The sequence below is a fragment of the Amphiprion ocellaris genome, chromosome 4, assembly GCF_022539595.1.
Source record: "Amphiprion ocellaris isolate individual 3 ecotype Okinawa chromosome 4, ASM2253959v1, whole genome shotgun sequence".
Classification (NCBI taxonomy): Eukaryota; Metazoa; Chordata; class Actinopteri; family Pomacentridae; genus Amphiprion; species Amphiprion ocellaris.
The window spans coordinates 36,940,500-36,962,398 of NC_072769.1; the positions used below are offsets into that span (position 1 = coordinate 36,940,500).

The 21,899-nt window shown below is 41.0% G+C and overlaps 1 protein-coding gene across 1 annotated transcript; it reads right to left on the minus strand.

The window, feature by feature from the left end:
* Window positions 1-11,712: 11,712 nt before the first annotated feature.
* fscn1b (fascin actin-bundling protein 1b) lies at window positions 11,713-21,156 on the minus strand. Its single transcript, XM_023266795.3, has 5 exons — window positions 20,058-21,156; window positions 16,667-16,823; window positions 16,030-16,151; window positions 15,475-15,645; window positions 11,713-13,291 (listed from the first exon to the last, which is right to left on the minus strand). Exons 1-5 carry the CDS (start codon window positions 21,148-21,150, stop codon window positions 13,086-13,088), a joined length of 1,749 nt encoding a protein of 582 aa, XP_023122563.2. The 5' UTR covers window positions 21,151-21,156; the 3' UTR covers window positions 11,713-13,085.
* Between the last annotated feature and the right edge of the window lie 743 nt (window positions 21,157-21,899).

A 21,899-nucleotide genomic window follows, 5' to 3' on the forward strand; every position in this document is an offset into this window, starting at 1 on the left:
GGTCCTACAAGGCTGTCAAGAAGCCTCTGATCAATGAGAGACAGAGGTTAGGCTGGCGTTGTTGAGCCCAAGCACACAAGAACTGGACAGCCAGGAACTGGAAGAAGATTCTGTGGTCAGATGAGTCCAGTTTCCAGCTTTATCTTCCTCCTGCTAATGTGAGGGTACACAGAAGGCCAGGAGAAGCATTATCTCCAGCATGTAGAGTACCTAATGTCAAGCACGGTGGAGGCAGTATCATGGTTTGGGGATGCATGAGTGCTGCTGGTGTTGGTCATCTCACTGTGATAGCACGTTGAACTCTGACAAGTATTGTTCCATTCTTCAAACCCACATCCTGCACGTGCACTGTTCTATCGAGGTCAAAACTGGATGTTCTACCAGATAATGCTCCTTGAACACATCCAGGACCAGAAGAACTTGGCTGCAGGAGCTCAGTATCCAGGTCTTAGAGTGACCAGCTCAATCTCCAGACATGAGCCCCATTAAAAATCTGTGGTGGATCATCAAAAGGTCTGTTTCAAAGCTTAAACCAAAGAATTTATGAGAAATAAAAGCAGTAATTCAAGAAGAATGTTACAAGATTACCCTGAACAGTGTGAAAGGCTGGTGGGGAACATCCAGCCAGGATTAGAGCTGTACTGCTGCTAATGGCAGGATGACTAAATATTAATTTGATGATGTGATGGTTTATTTTTTGTTCAGTTTTGAACACATTCTCTATTATTTGTTGACTTTGATACCGACAATGTTGAGAACTGACTTATTGAAACTCAGGAATTTAGTTTTGTTAGTTTTTCTTGTGACCAATAAACAAAATAATACAATTTGTATTTGTTTGCGTCTGTCTGATGCAGCCATACCTTTTGAAACACAAAAAGATTTTTCCACAAATATTTCATGATATTTGAGATTGTGTAAAATTTTAAGGGTGTCTGAAAACTTTTTCCACCACTGTAGATGTCAGATGTTAGAGGAGAAGTAAACCTAATTTGGACACTTTTGTTGAAACCGAAATACCAGTTTAGAGGGGAAAATGTAATTTCGAGTTGATCCACAAAAAGTAAATCGCAATCACCAAATCAAAAAAATAAGTGAGATTTATTCAGAACAGAACTTTACTTCAACTGCAGCTCAGATACACTTTTCACAGTTAACAGATTTCTCATTAATGAGCTGGTCATATTAAATGATATTTGTGAAACAAATAAGTTAGCCTGTTTATTGGTGAAAGATAGAACTATTTCCATTGTAGTATAGAGAAGTAAAACCAACAAAATTGTGGCTCAAAATGAACCACTGACCTTGTCACCAAGGCAACAGTAGGACATCGGTGACACATGCTGCAGAATAATTACATTCTGTTAGGAGGCATCACCATGTCTCAGAGTAGTTAAATATAATAAAACGCAAAATTAGATTTGAAAGTATCGAGTAACGGTGCTGTTTTTCAGGTCATTTAAAACTAACTTGCATACAACAGTAAATGTAAAATGAATGTCACAGATTAAAACGTGTATTATTTTCCTTATAACTGTAAACAGTCCATCACCAACTCATTAGTGTTCTACTTCACCACTCAGCCTCTTCTTCAAAACTGAGCGTGTCACTTAAAATGTGAGTCATTGTGCATGTAGACCTTTGTTTATATTTTTTCTCTGTTTTGCTCTTGTTGCTCCTTGGATTTGCTCTTGCTCACATGCCTTTGTTATTGTGTTCCCAGCTACTCACAGGCTGAAGTCACAAAGCCGTGGGAAGTCATGCAGGGCACCAACACGTGGGCTCGTATTTACACCAGGTATGAGTCACGGAAGGTTTCTCTTAAATGATGGTCCACTCACACAGATCCGCTGTTTGATGTCAACACACGTATTGTATAATGTGTTATCGTCTGCTGATTACCACACACTGCCTGTTATTAAAAAACACTGGAATTAAAACTGAGTACACAAGTTTCAGAGGACATCTTCTGGATAATTTCAGCAGCACAGTGAATACCGGCTCAGTGGGCCACACCTTGGTGGATTTCTTGAGAAACAGTACCTAGTGGGGTGATAAAGTCAGACACATTGATGACACAGAGATGGGCCGCAAGAGTGGGAATAGTTATATTTGTATGAGGACAGCAGTAGGGTTTTAGAAAACCTCACTTCCGAGTGATATGTCCTGAAACGTGAAATTGTTGTCACATGATGAAGTACCAGCCTCTCCTTCTGTGCTTCTTGCTGATTAATACCGTCTGGCAGGACGTGGCTATCACTGGGTAAATAGGTACTATGATAATGTGACAATGTGTGTGTGGATTTTGGTATGTGTACAATAGTTTGTTCTCTCTTATCTCTGCCCTTGATGAAGGTCAGTAAGTGCAGTAAGTAATATAAGCGAGCAAATAAGACAAGAACAAATTAAATAAAACAGAATAAACCTCCTTACAAGCTTGGCTGAGCCACCAGTTACAGCAGAACTTTCAGCAACTTTTAGGCATCTTTGATACAAACTTGTTTGACACAGGACTATTGGCATAAACTGCAGCATTTTTACAAAGCAGATACTTGCTATGCATCATTTTCTCAGTAGGCGATGTCTCCACAACACTGCTGAGAGTGATAATACGCTACTAAATGTACACTACATGCTATACCACACTTGCACATCTCATTCCCAAACTGTGAAGATCAACATTCCAGCCATTCAACTGCATCAGTGAGGTTAAGAAATTATGCTAAGGGACTCTTAGTCAGAGGTCAAGGTCAGTGATACTGAACGTAAAGGGTGCCAGCTGCCACAGTGACCATTTTCTAAGTTACAGTCAAAAAGAATTGATTCACAATGAGTAATCTTTTTGTTTGTATAATCAGTGTTCAATAATGTCTTTTGGCTGTTAGTTATTTTAACGCTCCTGTTGTCCTCATTTACGGGCACCAAAAAATATTGTTTCCTTGTCTGAAAAAATTTTTAAAAATTCAGCAAAAAATTTCCCCAAATTTCTGAAAATTTGCAAAACCTTCAGGAAGAAAATTCCAATAATTCCTTCAAAGTTTCCCTTAAAAGTTTTATTTAAAAAAAAAAAAATAAAAAATCCTCCAGATTTGGCAAGAAAATTGTTGTAAATATTTTCAAAAAAATCTTCCCAAAAAATCCTAAAAATATCTGAAGTGATTACATATATATCAGTAAAACTTCTAATATTTTCTTTCAATATTTTCATTCATGTAAAAATCTATCAAAATCCAGCAAATTTCAGTCTGTGTGAACACTCCTGAGTACACTAAAGGCTGGAATATACTTTCCGCACGAACGAGCCGCGCGGAAATCAGCCGCACGGAAATCCGTGCGAGAGAACGTGTGCATTTATACTCCATGCGGCGTCTTCTCCAAAACTGCAGGGGGCAGTGTATCGCAAACACACGTCTACCTGGTCTACTCTGGTACTAGAGAAGAAGAAGTTTGCCAGTGTTTACACCACTTAAAACATGGCATTTTACTGAATAAAAGCATTTCAGCAGTTACTTTTAATTTTACACCATGAATAGTTCATAACTCGGTTACCACGGTGATCTCTGTGTGATGAATCGTGTAAGTGCACGTATTTCTAGACTTCAGCTACGAGTAGGTCCTGGCCCTCCGCCATGTTTTTCCGCGCGGCTCTGTCCGCGTTGGTTAAATCAAAATTAAGAGAAATAAACATTTGAAATATATCAGTCTGTGAGTAATGAATGAATATAATATACAAGTTTCACTTTTTGAATGGAATTACTGAAATAAATAAACTTTTTCATGATATTCTAATTATATGACCAGCACCTGTACAACAAAAGAGTAACACTTACATCTGATCAGCAGATGGACGGACGTCTTTAAAGTTAATTAACCTGCTTTCTGGATCAGAGTCCTGCTGTAGATGGTGTGTTTGCAGAAAGTCATAAAAGTGTGGTTCTGTTCTTTCAGCTTTGATTTCATTCACATTTCATTTCTGCTGCCTGTTTGTCCTCAGTTCTGCTGCTGATACCAAATGAGAAATGAAACAAGGAATCAGCAAAATTCAAGATTAGACATTAGATTGAGTTGCTTTTGTCATTTTTTTTTTTACCTTGAAACCAGAAAAAAGTTGGTTTTAAATTAAATAAAATAGAAAAGAACAAAGACCACACGCAGTTAAGTTTGTGTCCTCATGTCACAGTCAGAAACGAGGAAACAGGAAATGATGTCGTATTTACTAGTTTCTGCCTCTTTGGATTAAATCCACTAATAAACTATCAGACGTCTGATCAGCTGAACTGGTTGGATTTAGTTCAGACACAAACACCAACATTATTCTGGAATGTTTCCTCCTTCAGTTTCACACATGAATAAAGTTACAGACATCTGGAACAAGAGTTCAACATGTAGGGAGGAGTTTTACTGCTTTTATCTACTTTTCTTCTGCATTTTGACTTTACTGCAGCTGGCATGAGTATATGTGATGTTGTTCTCTGCAGCCCTGCATCAGTCCAAAGCTCACGGTTTGCTCTGTAATATTCACATCTTTAACAAACTCTCCTCATAGCTGCTGTTATGCTGACATCTGCTGGACAAACACAACAACTACACTGGACATAAAGAGAAGCAGTTGGCTTCAGAAACAGGATTTTAAATGAGTTACTCAGTCAACCTGCTGCACATTCATTACAAAGACGGGTTTGTTACTGGATTTGTTTCATGGCTGAAGCTGGTAGAAAAGCATTTGGGTTCATATTCAGGCTCCTTAATGAAACTGACTGAAAGGAAACAGAAATTCACCACTTGGAACAACATTTAGCTAAAAGGCAGCACATATGTGGAGTCATTACACAAGTATTTGATGCAGATTTATAATAAAATCAGTATTTCTGTGTGCTTTTCTTTGATATGAGGTTATTTTACCATCTTTCCTGCATATTCACATGATCAGGTTAAAGTGATCCTTTAAACAGCTCAGCAGGAAAGATGCAGCTGATCACTTGTGCAGGGATTCACCATGAAGCCAACATGAGAAGGTAGAGAATCCAAGCAGTCTTCATCTGCTCCTTTAAAGTCTCACGTTTCACACTGGCAGCTCTGTCTCCACTACATAGATACTGTCTGCAGCACAGGTGACACACTTGGATGAGGAAGTTTGAAAGTTCTTCAACCAATCAGGAAGTCAGTGGGAGGCTGAGTGCTGGAAACCAACTCTTGACTACAATAATGGATCCAGCAGCTCTGAGGAGACTTCATATTTAACATCTCTCAATTGTTACCTGCTTCATATTGAACAGTCTACAGGTCGGACTGATAAACTGCAGGGTGCTTCAACATATTAACATCTATCAGAGTAAACTGAACACACATCATGTACTTCTGGATGCAACGTGTTCTGTACATATGCTGCATTCCAAATCAGTTCCCTCTTATTTTTACTTCCAGTCTGAACTCCAGCTGCCCTCACAAAGTCCTGATTGTTTCATGCAGCACAGATACAATTAATAATTATTTCAACTTTCACCGTCTGTGGAGTGAAATGGGCTGTCATCTGTTTGCTTTCTAAGCTTGTTGATACTCGTGTAATGTTGGTGACGTAACAGGGCAGAGGATTGTGGCTCAGAATGGACAGAAAAGCATGTTGGCTGCACACTTTTGAATCCCTCCACATGTAGTAGAAATCCTGGTTTTAGTAAACTACATTTAACATCTTGTGTATCAAGACAGACTAAATCTGTTTCTGGTGTCATACATATACGGAAATATTGGAACGCAGCCATAGTTTCAATGTTTTCTTCAAACTCACTAAAAGTTTAAAGGACAAACTACATTTAAACTGCTTTAACAAGGAAGAAAGAGACAGTAGAAGTGAAAGTTTTTCACACCCACACCATGGTACACAGATACATGCAGACTGTACAGTAGATCAGAGAGACACTTACATCCACCTCAACGTCTCCATTGAGGAGAAACTCCATCAGCACCTCTGGGAAGTCCTTCAAGGCTGTTGGAAAACCGTCCAGGAGACCTCATGAAGCTGATGGAGAGAATGCCAAGAGTGTGCAAAGCTGTCATCAAAGCAAAATGGGGCTACTTTAAAGAATCTAAAAGAGAAAACACATTCTGGATAAACATTTTTCAGTTTGCTACATAATTCCATATATGTTCTTTCACAGTTTTGTTGTCTCCAGTATTCATTTACAAAGTAGACAGTAATTAAAATCAATAAAAACCACTGAATGAGAAGGTCTGTCCAAACTGTTGACTAATATCCAGCAATTGCGGCCACTTGATCTGTAGGTACAAGTTTTCATATCAGACAATGTGTACACTGATACCAAGATATCAGTTTTAAGTAAATATTAGCTGATAATATTGGCCAACCAGTCTTGTTCTAATAAGCATGTCTTAGCGAGCATGGTATGGTAGCCCCAAATTTTATTTCAAAGTGCTGCTGCGCTTAAGTGCAGCTTCACCAGCACAGAGGCATTTCATCCATAGGCTCATCTGATAATATTAAAACCACACAGTGTGGAGTTTCAGATCTGGTTTTTCTCAGGACAGTGACATGACTGTCTTGCTTCACCATGAACAGTTTGGATAAGTTCTTCTGTATGCCGTCCTTGCTTCAGGACTCTCCTTTTGCATGAATAAGTGCAACATTAAAAAAAAGTCCTCTGACTAATAGTCAGTAAAAAAATGAATAAATTTTTTTTCCTGCACATCTCTTTCATCTTCCACCTCATTCATTTCCTGCTCTGTCTCCACCTCTGCTTACTATTCTCTCCTTCCCCTGCACCACCATATTAGGTTTTTCTGGCAGGCGGATTTGGCTCGACCCTCACATGTGTTTTCTTTTATCGACTTTGCACACAGCACACAAACACAGACTCACTGAAAAGGAATGGGAGTATTATTGTATTAATGTGGGCAAAGTGGAAGTTCCAATTCATTTAGGGACTATCACATGTATCTGCTTGTCTGGAGGTTTTTAATTACAAAGACTTCTTTCGGTAGACGTGCATGAGAATCTGTGTTTTTGGTTATGTGACTGTTTGACTTTGACTGTTGCGAGGTTTATTGAGATTATTGATTTGTGTGTGTCTGTTACATCTCTGAACGTTCATCCTCCTCAGGCCCCATCCCTGCTATTACCTGTTACCATGGCAACATGTAGAGATCCTGCAGTGAAAAATGAAGGGTGTTCGTTCATCTGTCCTTCATGTGTCTGTCTGATTAGACATGAAGTTATGCACACACTAGAATGACAGACTTTTTTTTGTACAGAGGAGGAGAGTTAAGTTTCTACTGCAGTAGGGCAGAGAAAGTGGAGTAGGTTACCTCCCTCTCCACCTTGCTTTCCTTTCTCTTGTACAGTTTTGGCTCAGTGAAATCTCAAGGGGCCCTGATTCAGGCTCTTTCTTCCTTCTCCCACACACAGCAGGATTTGCAAAATCATGACAATGAATTTTCTTATCAGTACAAAATGGTTGCCACGTTGCAGTTACTGTGAAAAGTCTTTAACCTGGAGAGGTAATATGGACCCAGCCCTTTTATATTCATGTTTAAGTGAAGGAACATGTGACCTGGTGTGACAGTGTGGCTCGATGTGTTTTAAGTAGTTTTTAAAACCTAACTGAGTGCAATATCACACAAAAAAATGACTTGACATTTAACATGCAACAGTAAATGTAAAAATGAACGTCATAGATGAAAAAAATAATAATTCAAAAAAGGTTTTGCTCTTGAAATTAGGAACGATATAGGATATCACCAGTCTTCAGGTTTCTAATCTGGTTATTGGCTTCACCAACCTCCTCAACCCATTACTTAGCGGTGTCTTTATACAAGGTTTGTTTTCTCTCTGCTATCCATTCATCTTGCCTTTTTACCCTCACCCTACCTGGTCGAGGCAGATGTCTGTCTTCCCTGAGCCTGACTCTGCCAGAGCTTTCTTCCTTTTAAAGGAGATTTTTTTTCCCTCCCACTGTCGTCAAAGAGCTGTTCAACTGAATTTTTGAATTCATAAATTGTTATAATATTATAAGGTCTTCACCATACTATGACTGAGATGACTTGTGTTCTTTATAGAAGTAAAGCTGAATTGATTTGATACAAACCGAACATGTGTTTTGTTGAAGTTTTGATCTGGCAAATTTTCTCTTGACTCCAGCTGTTTAAGGTTGGATATGTTGTTGAAGTGACTTAAAGGGGACATTAAGACTTCTAGCCGTCAAAAGCAACAGTGCAATCTAATCATATGTTTCCTGTTAGCGACTTGTGAGTCTCTTAACATTAGCATGCTCACAACGACACAGTGAAGTCTAACACTTTCATGCCTAATGTAGTAACTGTAATTGAGCTCGTTAACATGCTAGCATTTGCTAATTAGCAATAACAACTTACAGCAGTGGGTGAAAGGGATATTGGACAAACTGAAATTTTGAAATGATGTTGGCTTTTGTTTTAAATATTCTTTGGGAGGGATTTTGCTTTTACTTTGGATAGTGCAGTAGTTATACAGTAGATCCAAGGAAAGAGAGCAGAGGAACGGCATACAGTAACACCTTCTTTACATTTAACCTCCTGTTTGTATTCCAGTCAAAAAAAATCAGTTTATTCCTATGAGGACCTGCAGGAATCTCTAGTGTTAGAAAACTCACTTCTTTTTTTTTTTGGACCTGGAATTCAGCTTAGGAATATAGGAAAATTCAAACCACTGCTGAGCATGTTGGAGAAACCAGACTGTGTCTCTTGTAGTTGGAGAAACAAATGACCTAGCAAACAGGCTAACAGGCTATTCAGTTGCTTGACTATGTGGAACATCAGGGGGCTTAGTTAATTTATTATATGGAATTACTATCAAAGTTGTATGGCAGCAGGCGTATGAGTTTGGCCAGGCAGGGAATCACACTGGGTACCCGCTGCTGATGCCATTTTCACCCATGTGGTATTCTCCCTAACCACTTGGCTAATGCGGGATGATTGGTTTTGATGAAAAGCTAAGTGATCACCAAAGTCAGTTATTTTAAAGTGGAACATGATTGAAATGGAAATCAGTGGCAGTGAATGCAAATATATTTACTTCAAGCAGCCATCGCCCAGTTAAATGAAGCCAATGCAGAAGTGCCAGAAACTGCAGTTTCTCTAATATCCACTTGAAGCTGGCTCTGAATCAGCCTACATAGACGCCCATGTTATAATACAGGGGTGACCAACCTTTTTGAACCTGAGAGCAACTTCAAAGGTACTGAGTAGTACGAAGGGCACCTTGTTTGATACAAACTTCCTCAATAGCAAATGTGCACCATCATCTTTAAACAATAATAATGAAAATAATATGTAAAAAGACTGTCTGGTAACATTTATGTTAATTATTCCTTACAATAATTATTAACAACTATTTCCACAACAATGACAGTAGGAAACACACACACACACACACACACACACACACACACACACACACACACATATATGGAAATCTGTTCCAATATTTAAAAGTCAGAGGTATCCCATCTCTGAAACTTTTGTAAATATCTTTCTTGGCAGTTTTGTATGAATCAGCCTATTTGCAGCATTTTGTTCAAAATCACACCAGTTGCATTTCTGTGCAAATTGTCACTTCTAACATTTTTAGGAAATCATTAACTGTCATCAAATCATGCTTCATTTGTGCAAACCACTACCTTTGTAACATTTTTGAACAATTCATGAACTCTGTCCCATGTTTGTACAAATTATCAGTTATGTAAGAAAAAAAATCAACTCTTTCACATTTTGAAATGAATCCTATCACATTAGTACTAATCACCAGTCTTTTTCACCAGCATTGCAACATTTTTAACAGATCATAACAAATCATTACATGTTTTCAACTAATTATTTTTCACATTTTTGTGTAATGGCACGGTGTTTTGAATGACAACATATGTTACCTCTTTCTTTGCCTGTAAATGTGTGTTAGTGGGAAGCCTGGCATTGCAGAGCTTATCATGTCTTACCTTTACCTTGCAGCTCACAGTTCAGATGGTTCAGTTTCCCAGTGACGTCCGTTAAAAATGCAAGGGCAAGAATCCACTCAGTGTCCTCAAGCAGCAAGGTGTCTTCCACTTTGGATTGCAGGAACTCTTTGATTTCGGCCAACAGTGACAAAAAACGCTGCAAAACTGGTCCCCTGCTGATCCATGGGGTTTCTGTGTGTAGTAACAGGTCACCATGTTCAGCTGACAGCTCCTCCAGCAGCACCTTCAATGTCCTGGTTGTTTGGCTTTGGAGCCATTTATGATCTTCACGACACGAGCCATCACATGATCAAATCCGTCCACTTTTGTACATACATATGTCCTGCTGGTGAATGCTGCAGTGGTAATGTAGGAATGTTGGGAAGTCTGGATCACCTCTGCATCGTACAATGAAGCCTGCATGGCGACCCGTCATGGAGGAGCCCCGTCAGCCGAAACAAGCTTTTCTAATGGTACATTTGGCTCCACGAAGAAACTTTTCACCGCGTAGTAGATGCCAAAGCTGCCTTTAAGTCCCGGGTTTTCCTGTCTGTAGTGCATACAGTCTATGTGCGCTAGCAGGTGGCTAGTTAGCATGGAAGCTTTGTGGCGGCTAAAGTAGCATCTCTCCACATTGTGCCGCTTTGCCGACGCAATAGTCGCCCCGCAAATACATACATTTATCTTTCACTGTCGTGAAAAAGAACTCTTCCTCCCAGTCATCGTGAAAATAGTGTTTTCTCTTTCACTTCTCTGTCATGTTTTGGGGGTAAAATCCACACCGAGCTTCACAAAGTGTCTGCGCCTGGACGCTTCAGCAGAATGACGTGGTGGTTTGACATGCGCAGTGAACTCTGACTCGGACAAGGTCGAAGTTCATTTACACCGAAGACATTTTTGTTTTTAAAAAAAAAAAAAAAAAAAAAAAAAAAAAAATATATATATATATATATATATATATATATATATATATATATATATATATATATATATATATATATATATATATAAATAAATAAATAAATAAATAAATAAATAAATAAATAAAATAAATATTGTAATTTAATATCTGCATTAATGTAAGTATTTTTGATTTAAAAAGAAGAGCAACTATAATTTTTTATAAGGAATTTCATGGTGACTAGTGTTATTTTTAGAACATATGTTGCCAGCAACTCACATGGTCTCTGCAGGCAACCAGACGCCGGTGGGCACCGTGTTGGCTACCCCTGTCATAATACCAAAATTTACAGCAGAAAGTAGCAAGTTATACATAAATAAGAACTGGGCTGCTTTGAGTGACAGGTGGGGGCTCTCATAGGACATTACATGGCTCAGACACATTTGCCTGGCCTGCTTTAACTCACTCATTCTCTAACTGCTCATTTTTGGACTAGCTGGGAATTACTGGACAGCCATCACACTGAGCCCCAACACTACCGTTCAAGAAACGTATGCCATGGAGGGTTCATTTAACCACTTAACAAATCTGAACATCACATTGGAGCTGGAAGACAAAACAATTCAATATTTTGTACCAGTTCATCATGTTCAGATGTTTCAGTCTACCTAAACAGTAAACCAACAGTGTGGCACTGCCGTCCCTTGAGGAACAGAAGTAGCATTGGTGATACTCGGGATAATATTCTGACCTGACTCTCAACAATTTATTTTTTGCATGTGCAAACTGTAGACAAATTATAGTAACTGAAAAAAATCAAGGAGAAGGTTCACTGTTGAGAGAGAAGCTTTATTGGAGTGTTTACTCGATTCAGTTCAAATGTAAGAGCATGAAATAGAACCACAGAGATGACCACACACACACACACACACACACACACACACACACACACACACACACACACACACACACACACACACACACACACACACACACACACACACACACACACACACACACACACACACACACACACACACACACACACACACACACACACACACACACACACACACACAGACACACACACACAGACCCACACACATACCAGCAGCAATCAATCTAAGGCAGACATTTCATCATAACAAATGTGTGCTTTTAAATTTGTTCAAGTGGACCCTATATTATTGTGCTGATTATTATTCACTGTCCTTTCACAGTTTCACTTATTTGAATGTATCTATGTGCATTGGGCGTATTGCGTGTGCTAACTAGGCTTAACCCACCACCTCACTGTCACTCCTTCCAACAGAGGATAATCATTCCACTGTCAAGGCTCCTTCACTTCAGAGCTTTTTTTCATGTAAATTTCATTTGTCTCATCTCAGAATATAACTGAAAACCAGATACTGATCTGAGGAAACCGAGATAACCGAGTGGATTGATTGTTGAAGGAAAACCTTGGACTTTCCGAAGAGAGTCTGTCTGTCTGCACATTTATGACCGAGGAAGGAAAACTGGAGAGTGCACAGACAAAAACATATTAGATCTGCCAGCCATATCCCAGCTCTGTTTCCATGGTTACTATGTTTTGAATGATTCAGCGACAAAGCAAGCGTTATTTACAGCGGAAGTATGTAAATGGATAACATCCCTTTATCTGATGTGCATTATGTTTTATAGCTTGAAAGACGTGAAAGCAGCGTACAGAGGCAGCAGGACATTTAGCAGGAGAAGGGTAGATATTGTAAGTTATGAGTTATAGCATTCTACATGTTTGTTACACCAGTAGTTATCACAGATAGGCACAACCAATAACAGCAAATGTCCTGATGTTCGTCAGGTACAATTTGAGTAAATTTGACCAAAGGCGAAACACGGAATGTGCAACCACACTATAAAGCATTCATTAAACAGCAAGTCATCAAAAACTCCAGTAAAAAGCCCAATACAAAGAGATCATGTCTGAGAAAATAAAATAAAAAAATCAAACACTTTGTAGTGCTTTGGTGCCATGACTTCCAGTTGATCAGTTTCAGTTTCCACCATACATACAACCATCCAAACAAATTCACAACTACACACACACACACACGCAGGCACACACACACACATATGCAAAAAAGAAAACAGCTACCTACAGTATCTATCAATAGTGTGAAGTATTTTGTCAGATAGTGGAGAAGTCTGGCTGTGCTTTCTCAGTATTCCCAGAGGGTGGCGCTGTCCAGGGAGTCTGCGGTGGCCTTAAGCCCTCCAGCGTGGTCTCCTTTAAGGTACTTCCCCCCCAGAGCACGGATGGCCATCTTGTTGAGGTCGCAGAACTCGAGCAGGAATTGGACGGGTGAAGAACTGCTGCACACGACAGCGGTGTCGTCTCCAACACACCAGTACTTCCCCTGAGAGTCTGGACAGACAACACGTTTAAGGAAGCCTGACTCATACAGTACATACAGAGCCGGAAAATACATTTTTTTTATATATATAGATTTGCTTATTTCATGTAATGTTTAAGCTGGTATCCTAAATTTAAGGGTGATATGAGAAATGTGAGGTAGAAGATCCCCGGCTCTTGTAACCATGATTTTCCTTTAAAGAGCCCATATGATGCTTGTTGTGTTTCACTCTTTCCTTTAATGTGTTATATCTTTTTGTGCAAGTAAAAGCTTTGCAAACTTACAAAGCCCACAATCCACATCCAAGGGGAGTTTTTCTCTCCTATGTGAAACACTGCTTATTACATGCCTGAAATGATCCATTGGGATTCCAGGGTTCTCTTCAGTTACTTATCTACATCACTATGTCACACATTTGCATTATGCCTTCCTAGTGACTATTTTGACACAACCTCAAACAAAAAATGAACTTCCTTGCTGTTTTCTACCTCTTTCTTGCTATAGTCTCTTCTGCTACTCTATTTGCCTGCAAACATTAGCGGCTTACAGCTCTTGGAGGGCTCCACAGCTTACATATGCTTGTAGATCTAGGGTAACTTGATGTCTGACCAATCAGAGTAGACTGGACTTTTAGGAAGAGGGGCCTTAAAGAGACGAACGCTAAAATGGAGCTTTTCAGACAGAAGGTGAGAACAAGGTGTCACAGGAATGTACAGTATAGGAAAAATAAAGTGGTTTTTGAACATTAAAGCATGTAAGAATATTCCTGTAGACCTAAAATCTAAAATCATAAACCTATAAATGGGCATATTATGGACACTGTAAATGTTTTGGGTAACATTTGCTTATCAATACTACAACATCACTATTTCATCATGAAGATAATAAACAATACACCACTTTGAGTCACTGTTCAGGTCTAAGTAGGCTGGCTGGTTGAAACGATAAATGGCCGATCCATTTAGCCATATTATTATTCCCATTAGGTGTATTAAATATTGATTTTGTCTGAAGTGCAGTTGCGTTAAACGGGGTTGTGGTGAGCACTATTGCAAACAGCCACAACATTCACTATATTCACATGACAAGAGGAAGATAAGGATAATGTGAAAGGACAAGTGAATCCGAACAGTCGACTTTCAAGTTACAGATACCTTATATTTCCACCAGAGAGTCACAATGTGGTTTAAATTGCTGTATTGTACACTCTGTACTATTACATGTAGTATTGACAAAACACCAAAGACAACTACACGTCCACTGTGATGAAGAGAAAATCTTTATACTGTACTGACATCAACTTTTGGCTGCCTGAAAGCCATGAAAATGCATTAACATCAGCCAGTTTCTGTGGGATGTGAAAATGTCAGACTTAAGCGCCACCAGTATTACATATTACGTTTGCTATGTGCTGCGAGGCATGACTCCAAATAGATGGTGATGTTGCTTCATATTTGTTGGATGCGTTCAACTGGTGCATGCTAACAAGTTCAGCATCAGTTTTGTAAGTTAATAACGTGTCAGCGCCATGTTTACGGTTTCCACTGCCCATATGAAGCCCAGAAAAATCACTTATTGCAGGTTTACTAGACTGTGTAGGATTTGAACTTGTGGCTGAGCAATATAATAACAATGAGTTTTGGAATGAACAATGTCAATATTTAGAGAGCAGTGCAACCTATGACCAATATAAAATGCTGATATCATGATTTGTAGATGTTTTGCTGTTGATAATGTACAAAAATAAAAATGGAAAAAACAAATGAGACACAAAATTGCTGGCTTTAAATGAACATCAGCCTTTTCCTGTGTGGTGCTGCTGGTTACAGACTTATCTGAGCTCATTAACTCTCTCACTACAGTGGTGTATTTTGAATTGTGACCAATGCTTGCTCTCCTCAACCATCTGTTGTGCAAAGTTCCCTGCTAAGTTCAGAGTTAACAGCCAATTAAATGTCATTTAATCAGCCTGATTAATTGACCCATTAATCTTTCACGAATCTGGAACGCACTTCCACTTATTCGTATCAAAAAAGCTGTGTGGCAAGTGGTCTTGTTTCCCTACAATCAAATATTAAAAGAATGTTAAAATATGCTAAATTCACATATTTCTACACAATGGGCTTCAGTATAAATTATGACACCATGGTTCTGTAAACTCATGGTTTTATTTGTCTTTAACACAATCACCCACCTTTCAGGGAGTAGGCACCGTTATGGAACTCCAGCTGGAAAACATCGTAGGACGCTCGGTTGGAGTCCAGAGTCGTCATTCCAGCTTTACGAGCTCCAATGAAGCCATGTTCCCCACGGAGGACGATGATTGGACGGTTGATCAGCTTCATCAGGAACTGTTCAGCCTCCCCTGAAGAGACAGGCTCATTAGGGTTTATCAAACAAACCTAGGTCTTGTTTCTAGGATAATTAAAGTCCATAAACATATAAGGGTAATAAGGATATCTAAACTTCTTGATACTTTTGGGATAAAAGATTTCTGGTCTGTTATTTGTTCTCATCATGGATTGAAAGGGTATTGACAAGCCATAGTCAAGAAGAAGTACTGAAACTTGGCTTAAAAACAAACCACTTTGTAATCCGATTTTCCCTCTAAGTTTAATTTACAAATTTGAGTGTGCATAAAAAGTACATGTACATGGAAACCAGCTGAGCACATTTGTAACTACTTTCCACTCTTGCTCCTTTCTGCACTACTCCATGTTAAATGTCAAACATCATGAACATGACTGACCTGCGCTGTCTACAGTAGCAGCCAGCTGCCCGTTCTTCTTCGCGGTCACATACTTGCCGTTTGCTGCGCGAACACACACACGACCATCGCGCCACTCCAGTTCAAAGTAACAGTTGGCAGACCTGAAACACCCACACAATACAGAACTCAGCTAGCAGACTGAGAAAGATGCTTCTACATGAACTAAAGTGTGTGATAAAGCAAAGAGCTCAGACAGAGCTTCATTACTTCATTATTTGTGAAATTTCATGCATTATGCAAGTTTACGACTGAACGATTTGGGGAAAATAACTAACTCTGATTTTTCTTATAGATATTGGGATGATGAATTGATTTGTGATTTTTTTTACAGTCAAGCTTCAGTTCAATATTTAATATGCATATTGGATTTCAAACGTGATGAGCATTACCACATGAGATACCATCAAAACCACGATTACCACACAAGGAGGACGGCATGAATTTATTTAAACCACTGACATAACAGTACAAACCCTGGGTCAGACATCCCACATAACAAGCATCCTAATTTACTGAATTGCATTGTCTGAAATTTTGATTTGAAATGGATCAATTGCTCAGCCCTCCTGTGTGATGTACAACATTATACAATGTGTGTTTGTTGGTGTGTGGTTACTTGGTGGAGGCAGTGCACTGCAGCCCTCCGGTTGCTGTCAGTGTCCAGTATTTTCCAGCAGCAGTTCTGAAGGCACATTTCCTGTCCTCACGGCTCATCTCCAACTGGAAGACTTCCTGGTCCCCTTCCTCGTCCTGATTGGCTGACAGGTCCATGCCTAGGAAAGTGGGGCAGTCTGCTGTCAAATTTCATTTGTCTCTGGAGGTCTGAATCTCTGTTGCCCTCAAAACTCATGAGGTTCTCCCTGACAGACTCTTAAAGTGACAGGATTTCCTGAACTCTCTCAACCCAGCTGATTGAGGTGTGGCCACAGATTTGTGTATTATAGCACTCCTGAGTGGAGTTAGATGAGAGGCCAGTAGGGCTGGAGATGATAGCAGAGTAACAGTGTAGAATGGAGGAAGTTTTCCGCATGATAAAAACTGATGAATCAGTTCCAAATGATTGACCAGCTCAGGCTGAATTGGCAGAACATGCATTATGACTGGACTACATTCTCCTCTATAAAGGATCTGTAAGGAAACTGACAACTCGGCTTTTGATGCACTTCTGAAGTCGTAGACTCAAAGCACACATGAGGACTGGAAAATAGTTTCAAGTTTTTAGTGCTGTGGAATAAAATGACATGGTCTCAGTTATATAAGATCACTATAACCAGCAGCTTATTCTACAACACTGACAGACAGCATTATCTCCTCACAAAGTTTTCATTGACAAGCTGCTTATATCCAGCAGATATGGATGAAGATTAGAATTTGGAGGCATGTTTGTGGTCAACTGATGTCCTAAAACATTCCCTTCTTTAAGCTGCATGTTGTTCCCATCTCTGAAGGGAAATATTTTGCTCTTTGGTTGCTAAATGCTCTACCATGGTGCAACCTCCGGGGCTGAAAAATAAAAGAATAAATGCAGAAGTGCCGAAAACTGCAGTTTCTCAAATGGCCATTTGAAGCTGGCTACAAGAGTAAGTCAGTCCCTATAGACCCACATCATAAATGCTCCATTTTACAGCAGAAATAAGCATGTTTCCTGTCTGGTACAAAAGATAGTTTTAGTCTCTATAGTTAACTTCCCTGTTTGTCACAACTGTAACGGAGGGAAATTTTTTGACAACACACCTGTTGAAATTGTACCTGTGATCAAAGTTATGTATGATTTGGGGCCTGACCACTTAGTGACAGGTGAGTACTTCCATAGAACACTCCATGGCCCAGAGAAGTTCACATAGCCAACCTCAGCTTCACTCACATTCCACCTCTTTGCTCATTTCTGGAGTAAGGCCAAGATAGTGACACCTGAAGGCACCACGCTGAGCTTCAGAAAACCTATGGGTGACGTCACAGAGGGTTCATCTATCTGTATATACAGTCAGTGTGGTAGCTGGCAGTGGACTTAGGTAAGATACTGTGGGTTGATCATTTGTTGCCTAGTTTGTGAGCAAATTAGTGAGCAAAATAGGCAGAGTTTCCATCCTCTCAGGCAGGAAGCTGTCAGTTTGTTGCAAACACTTCATCAGCAAATGCATATCTGCAACATGCTAAGTAGCAAGCGTTAACACTAGTCTCAAAACAAACGCAAAGTTGTGTCATATAATATGGAGGATTCAGACACACACAGTATCGGCTTTTGATCCATTTTGCCCTCTGTGCAAGTGAGATACCTCGTTTCTACTGTCATATGTAATAGCCCGCACGAGTCAAGGTTCAAGAAGTTTGAACTTGACCACAGGAAGCGTGCAATCTCACCAATCTGTGCCTCCTCGTGCCTTGCTTGCATGCCGCTGTTGTGCGCTGCAAGCAATTGAAATGAATGGGTTTGAGAACGCGGAGACATCGGTCCAGTATGAAAGCTGCTTAAGGCTGTGCAGCACTGCAAACTTGAATGACAGTTATGTGTAGGTTCATCTCTCCAACACCTTTCATAATACATGTAGTCATTTATTCCAATCTCAATATCAAATTTTTACTTAGTGCACCTTTAAGACAGATTTAAAAAAGAAATATTCCAGTGAGAGAGGGGAGGCGCTTCCATCTTGACTAGCAATTTGCCTCTAAAGAACTTGAAACTTGAATTTGACTAGACAAATGGTGTAAAAACAGCTCTGAAATTATTGCAGTTGAGATATAAGCTCTTGCTCTTCATTTAGAGACTAACGCAAAGTTTTTACCTTAGAACTACTGGCTAACAAACTGCTTGTGCATGTCCACACTGTGCCCCATTATAATATTATTATTATTAAGGCCGCAACAAATGATTCTTTTCAGTGTCAATTAATCTGTTGATTAGTTCCTCAATAAACTGATTAGTCGTCTGGTCTATATAAAATGTCTGAAAAATGGTAAAAATGGTGTCCCCAAGCCAAAGATGACGTCTTCAAGTGTCCTGTTTTGCCCCACAGATACTCAGTTTTCTATCACTGAAGAGGTACGAAACCAGAAAATATTCAAAATCATGAAGCTGCAATCAGAGGATTTTGACACTTTTCTCCATCTATCAGAACAGCTGGCTAATCGTTGCAGCTCTTGCAGTATTGAGCTACAGAAGCAGAAGCAGAGGCGGTTCTTTAAACAGAAAGAAAACTGTGAATGTGCAGCACAGTCTCTTGGTCCTTGTAATGCAAATGTTATCCATCAGCCTTCTAATTATGGTCACAGTTCAGGTCACAATTCACTGCCCAACTCTGACCTCATTTGAACAAACATTATCTTCTTTCTTTCAATCCATTTCCCCTGGAACATTCTCAATTTTCTCTCTCTCTCACACACACACACACACACACACACACACACACACACACACACACACACACACACACACACACACACACACACACACACACTACATTAATGCATGTTGACTGCTTGGATAAACCAGTATTGATGACCGCTCACATGTGCATGGCAGCACAGTCAAGCAGAGACTGAGAGGCACAAAGACAAAGAGGTTGCATGTGGCCCATTCAGCAGGACTGAATCACATCTCACTGTTTGAGGCCTGTTTTCTCCTCCATGTTATCCCCTGTGTCTCCAAAACAAGTCTGTCCCTATTCTCAGTCTATTCTGAGTTCAAGAATGATGGATAACTGTAGACTGGAGCTGACCCTGGACCAGCAACCACAATGCAGGGGTAGAATTACTGCAGAAAAATGTTCAGCTAGGCAGAGACTGGCCAAAAGGAGGGAGGAGAAAGTGGGAGCATAGATAATGAAAAACACATGGTGTGAGGAAAATGAAGTAAGAACAGTCTCCAATTCTGCTCTACTTTCTCCCCCACGGACACACACACAGAGAAATCAGGCACCAGCTGCCGGTGCTGTGTGCCCAGTTATGCAGTGAGTGCATCAGTGTGGTGAATTGTGATTTTGTGGCTCTGTGGAGCTGCAGAGCCTCACCTTGCCTCGTGGAGACGTTTCTCTCGTTGCCTGCAGTCAGCACGACCTGAGCGTGGCTGCGCTCCAGGCCGAACAGTTCATCCTTTCCCACCTTGGTGCTCCTCCCGGACTTCATGGTGCCGGTGGGGCCCGCAGGGGCCAGGTAGCGGCCGTTGCAGTCGCGGAATGCCACTTTCCCGGAGCGGAACTCCAGCATGTAGCCGGTATCCTTGTCCGTCTTGGTGGACAGACTGCCGTCATTGCGGAGGAAGCGGTTGTCGGAGGTCTCCAGGTGGTAGCGCTGGTCTCGGTACACCAGCGTCACCAGAGAGTCGACCCCCCAGGGGACGTCCCGGTCTATGGACACCTCCTGCCGCTCCCCGTGCGCGCTCAGGTGGGCGAAGCGTTTGCGCGCAAAGCTGTACAGGTTAACCTGCGGGTGGACGGCCAGGTGCACGCTCCATCTCTCCGCCGGAGAGGCGGTTTGCGCAAAGCAGGTGATTCGGTCCTGGCTGCCGCCCAGGAAGCGGCCGTGGGGCTCCGACTGCAGCGACCACCGCCCGTCCTCATGCGCGGTAATGACGAAGCGGCAGTCCTTTCCGCGCGTCTCGCTGTCCGCGGTAACGTTGCCGTCTTTGTCCGTGGCGAGGTAGCGGCCCAGGTGGGAGAGCAGGAACACCGCGCTGCCGTCCTCCCCGGTCTGCTCCAGGGTCCACGTCTGCTTCTTCTTCAGGCTGCTGGCCGAGGCGTTGATCTTGAAGCCGAAGGTCTCCGCCGTCAGATACTTGCCCTCGCTGTTGATGAGCCCCAGAGGGATCCGCAGCAGGTCCCCGTCCGCGCCGTTTGAGGACATGATGGCCGTATGACAAGCAGAGAAAAGAAAGGAGATGCTGGCCTTGTTGAGAGACACACCGACGGACAGCGAGGCAGAGACTGTGGGGGTGTCCGAGGGAGTTTTAGAGAGAGAGAGAGGGAGAGCTGCTGCTGATGATGATGATGATGATGGTGATGGTGATGAACGTCCCCTGACTGAAAATCCAGACCGCCTCGCTGGAGCTGCAGGAGTTGCAGGACTGAGAGTTTTTTCTAGCGGCAGTACACGCCCCAGATACATGCAGAGGAGCTGGAGGGAGAGGACTGCAATTTTGGCAAACCACTCCACCCATGCACTCCTCTCTACTGTCCACCTACACACACATACAGCCTAAACAGCACCATTCACACCATCAGGACCAGTTTTTTAAACTTTAACTTGGCGTCTTAATTTGCCGTCTGTTCACCTCTAGTTCCACATGGACAAATATTCACTAACTTCCATAACTCTCTAGTCTTCAGGGATATGAACATACTGAGGGTATTGCAATGAAATGTGTCTCTTTAAGTTCACTTACACTTCTGTGTACTTTTGGCTTATGGATGCTTCTTGTTTGTGTGCTTAGATCTACTTAAGGGAAATTTTGCTGCAGTAGTTTTGCAAACTTTGTGTGCCAGAGGTTACAGAAGGCCTTTTTTCCTTTTAAAAATGACAACTGCACCATTCATGAAGCCAGGTGTGAGTTTGATGTGATCTCCTCTCACTCTTTCTCCCTGTCTGTTTTTGCATTGCCCCTGGTGACAGCTCGTCATGGTAACACATATGGTGGGAGGTTATGTCTGTTATAACTCCCCACCCCTCTCTTTGTCTCCTGACACTGCATAATATAAAGCAATGAAGATGTTCTGCTTGTAGTTTGTTTGTTTTTTGTTGTGTATGGGTGTAGGAGTAAGCGTTTTGAAAGTCAGAGATACACATTGCAAAGTTATTAAAGTGTGTGTTTACATAGTTGTTTCCTGACCTTGCTCCCATCCACCCGTTTCCATCCT

Bases quoted from the DNA above. Each gene is read 5' to 3' on its own strand.
- fscn1b (XM_023266795.3), bottom strand. From the start codon at position 21,150: ATGTATCTGGGGCGTGTACTGCCGCTAGAAAAAACTCTCAGTCCTGCA. The intron at 16,152-16,666 runs GTAACCACACAC...TGGGTGTTTCAG, and splicing joins CAGTGCACTGCCTCCACCAA to GTCTGCCAACTGTTACTTTG. The intron at 13,292-15,474 runs GTGGGTGATTGT...TTGTCTGTCCAG, and splicing joins CGGTGCCTACTCCCTGAAAG to ACTCTCAGGGGAAGTACTGG.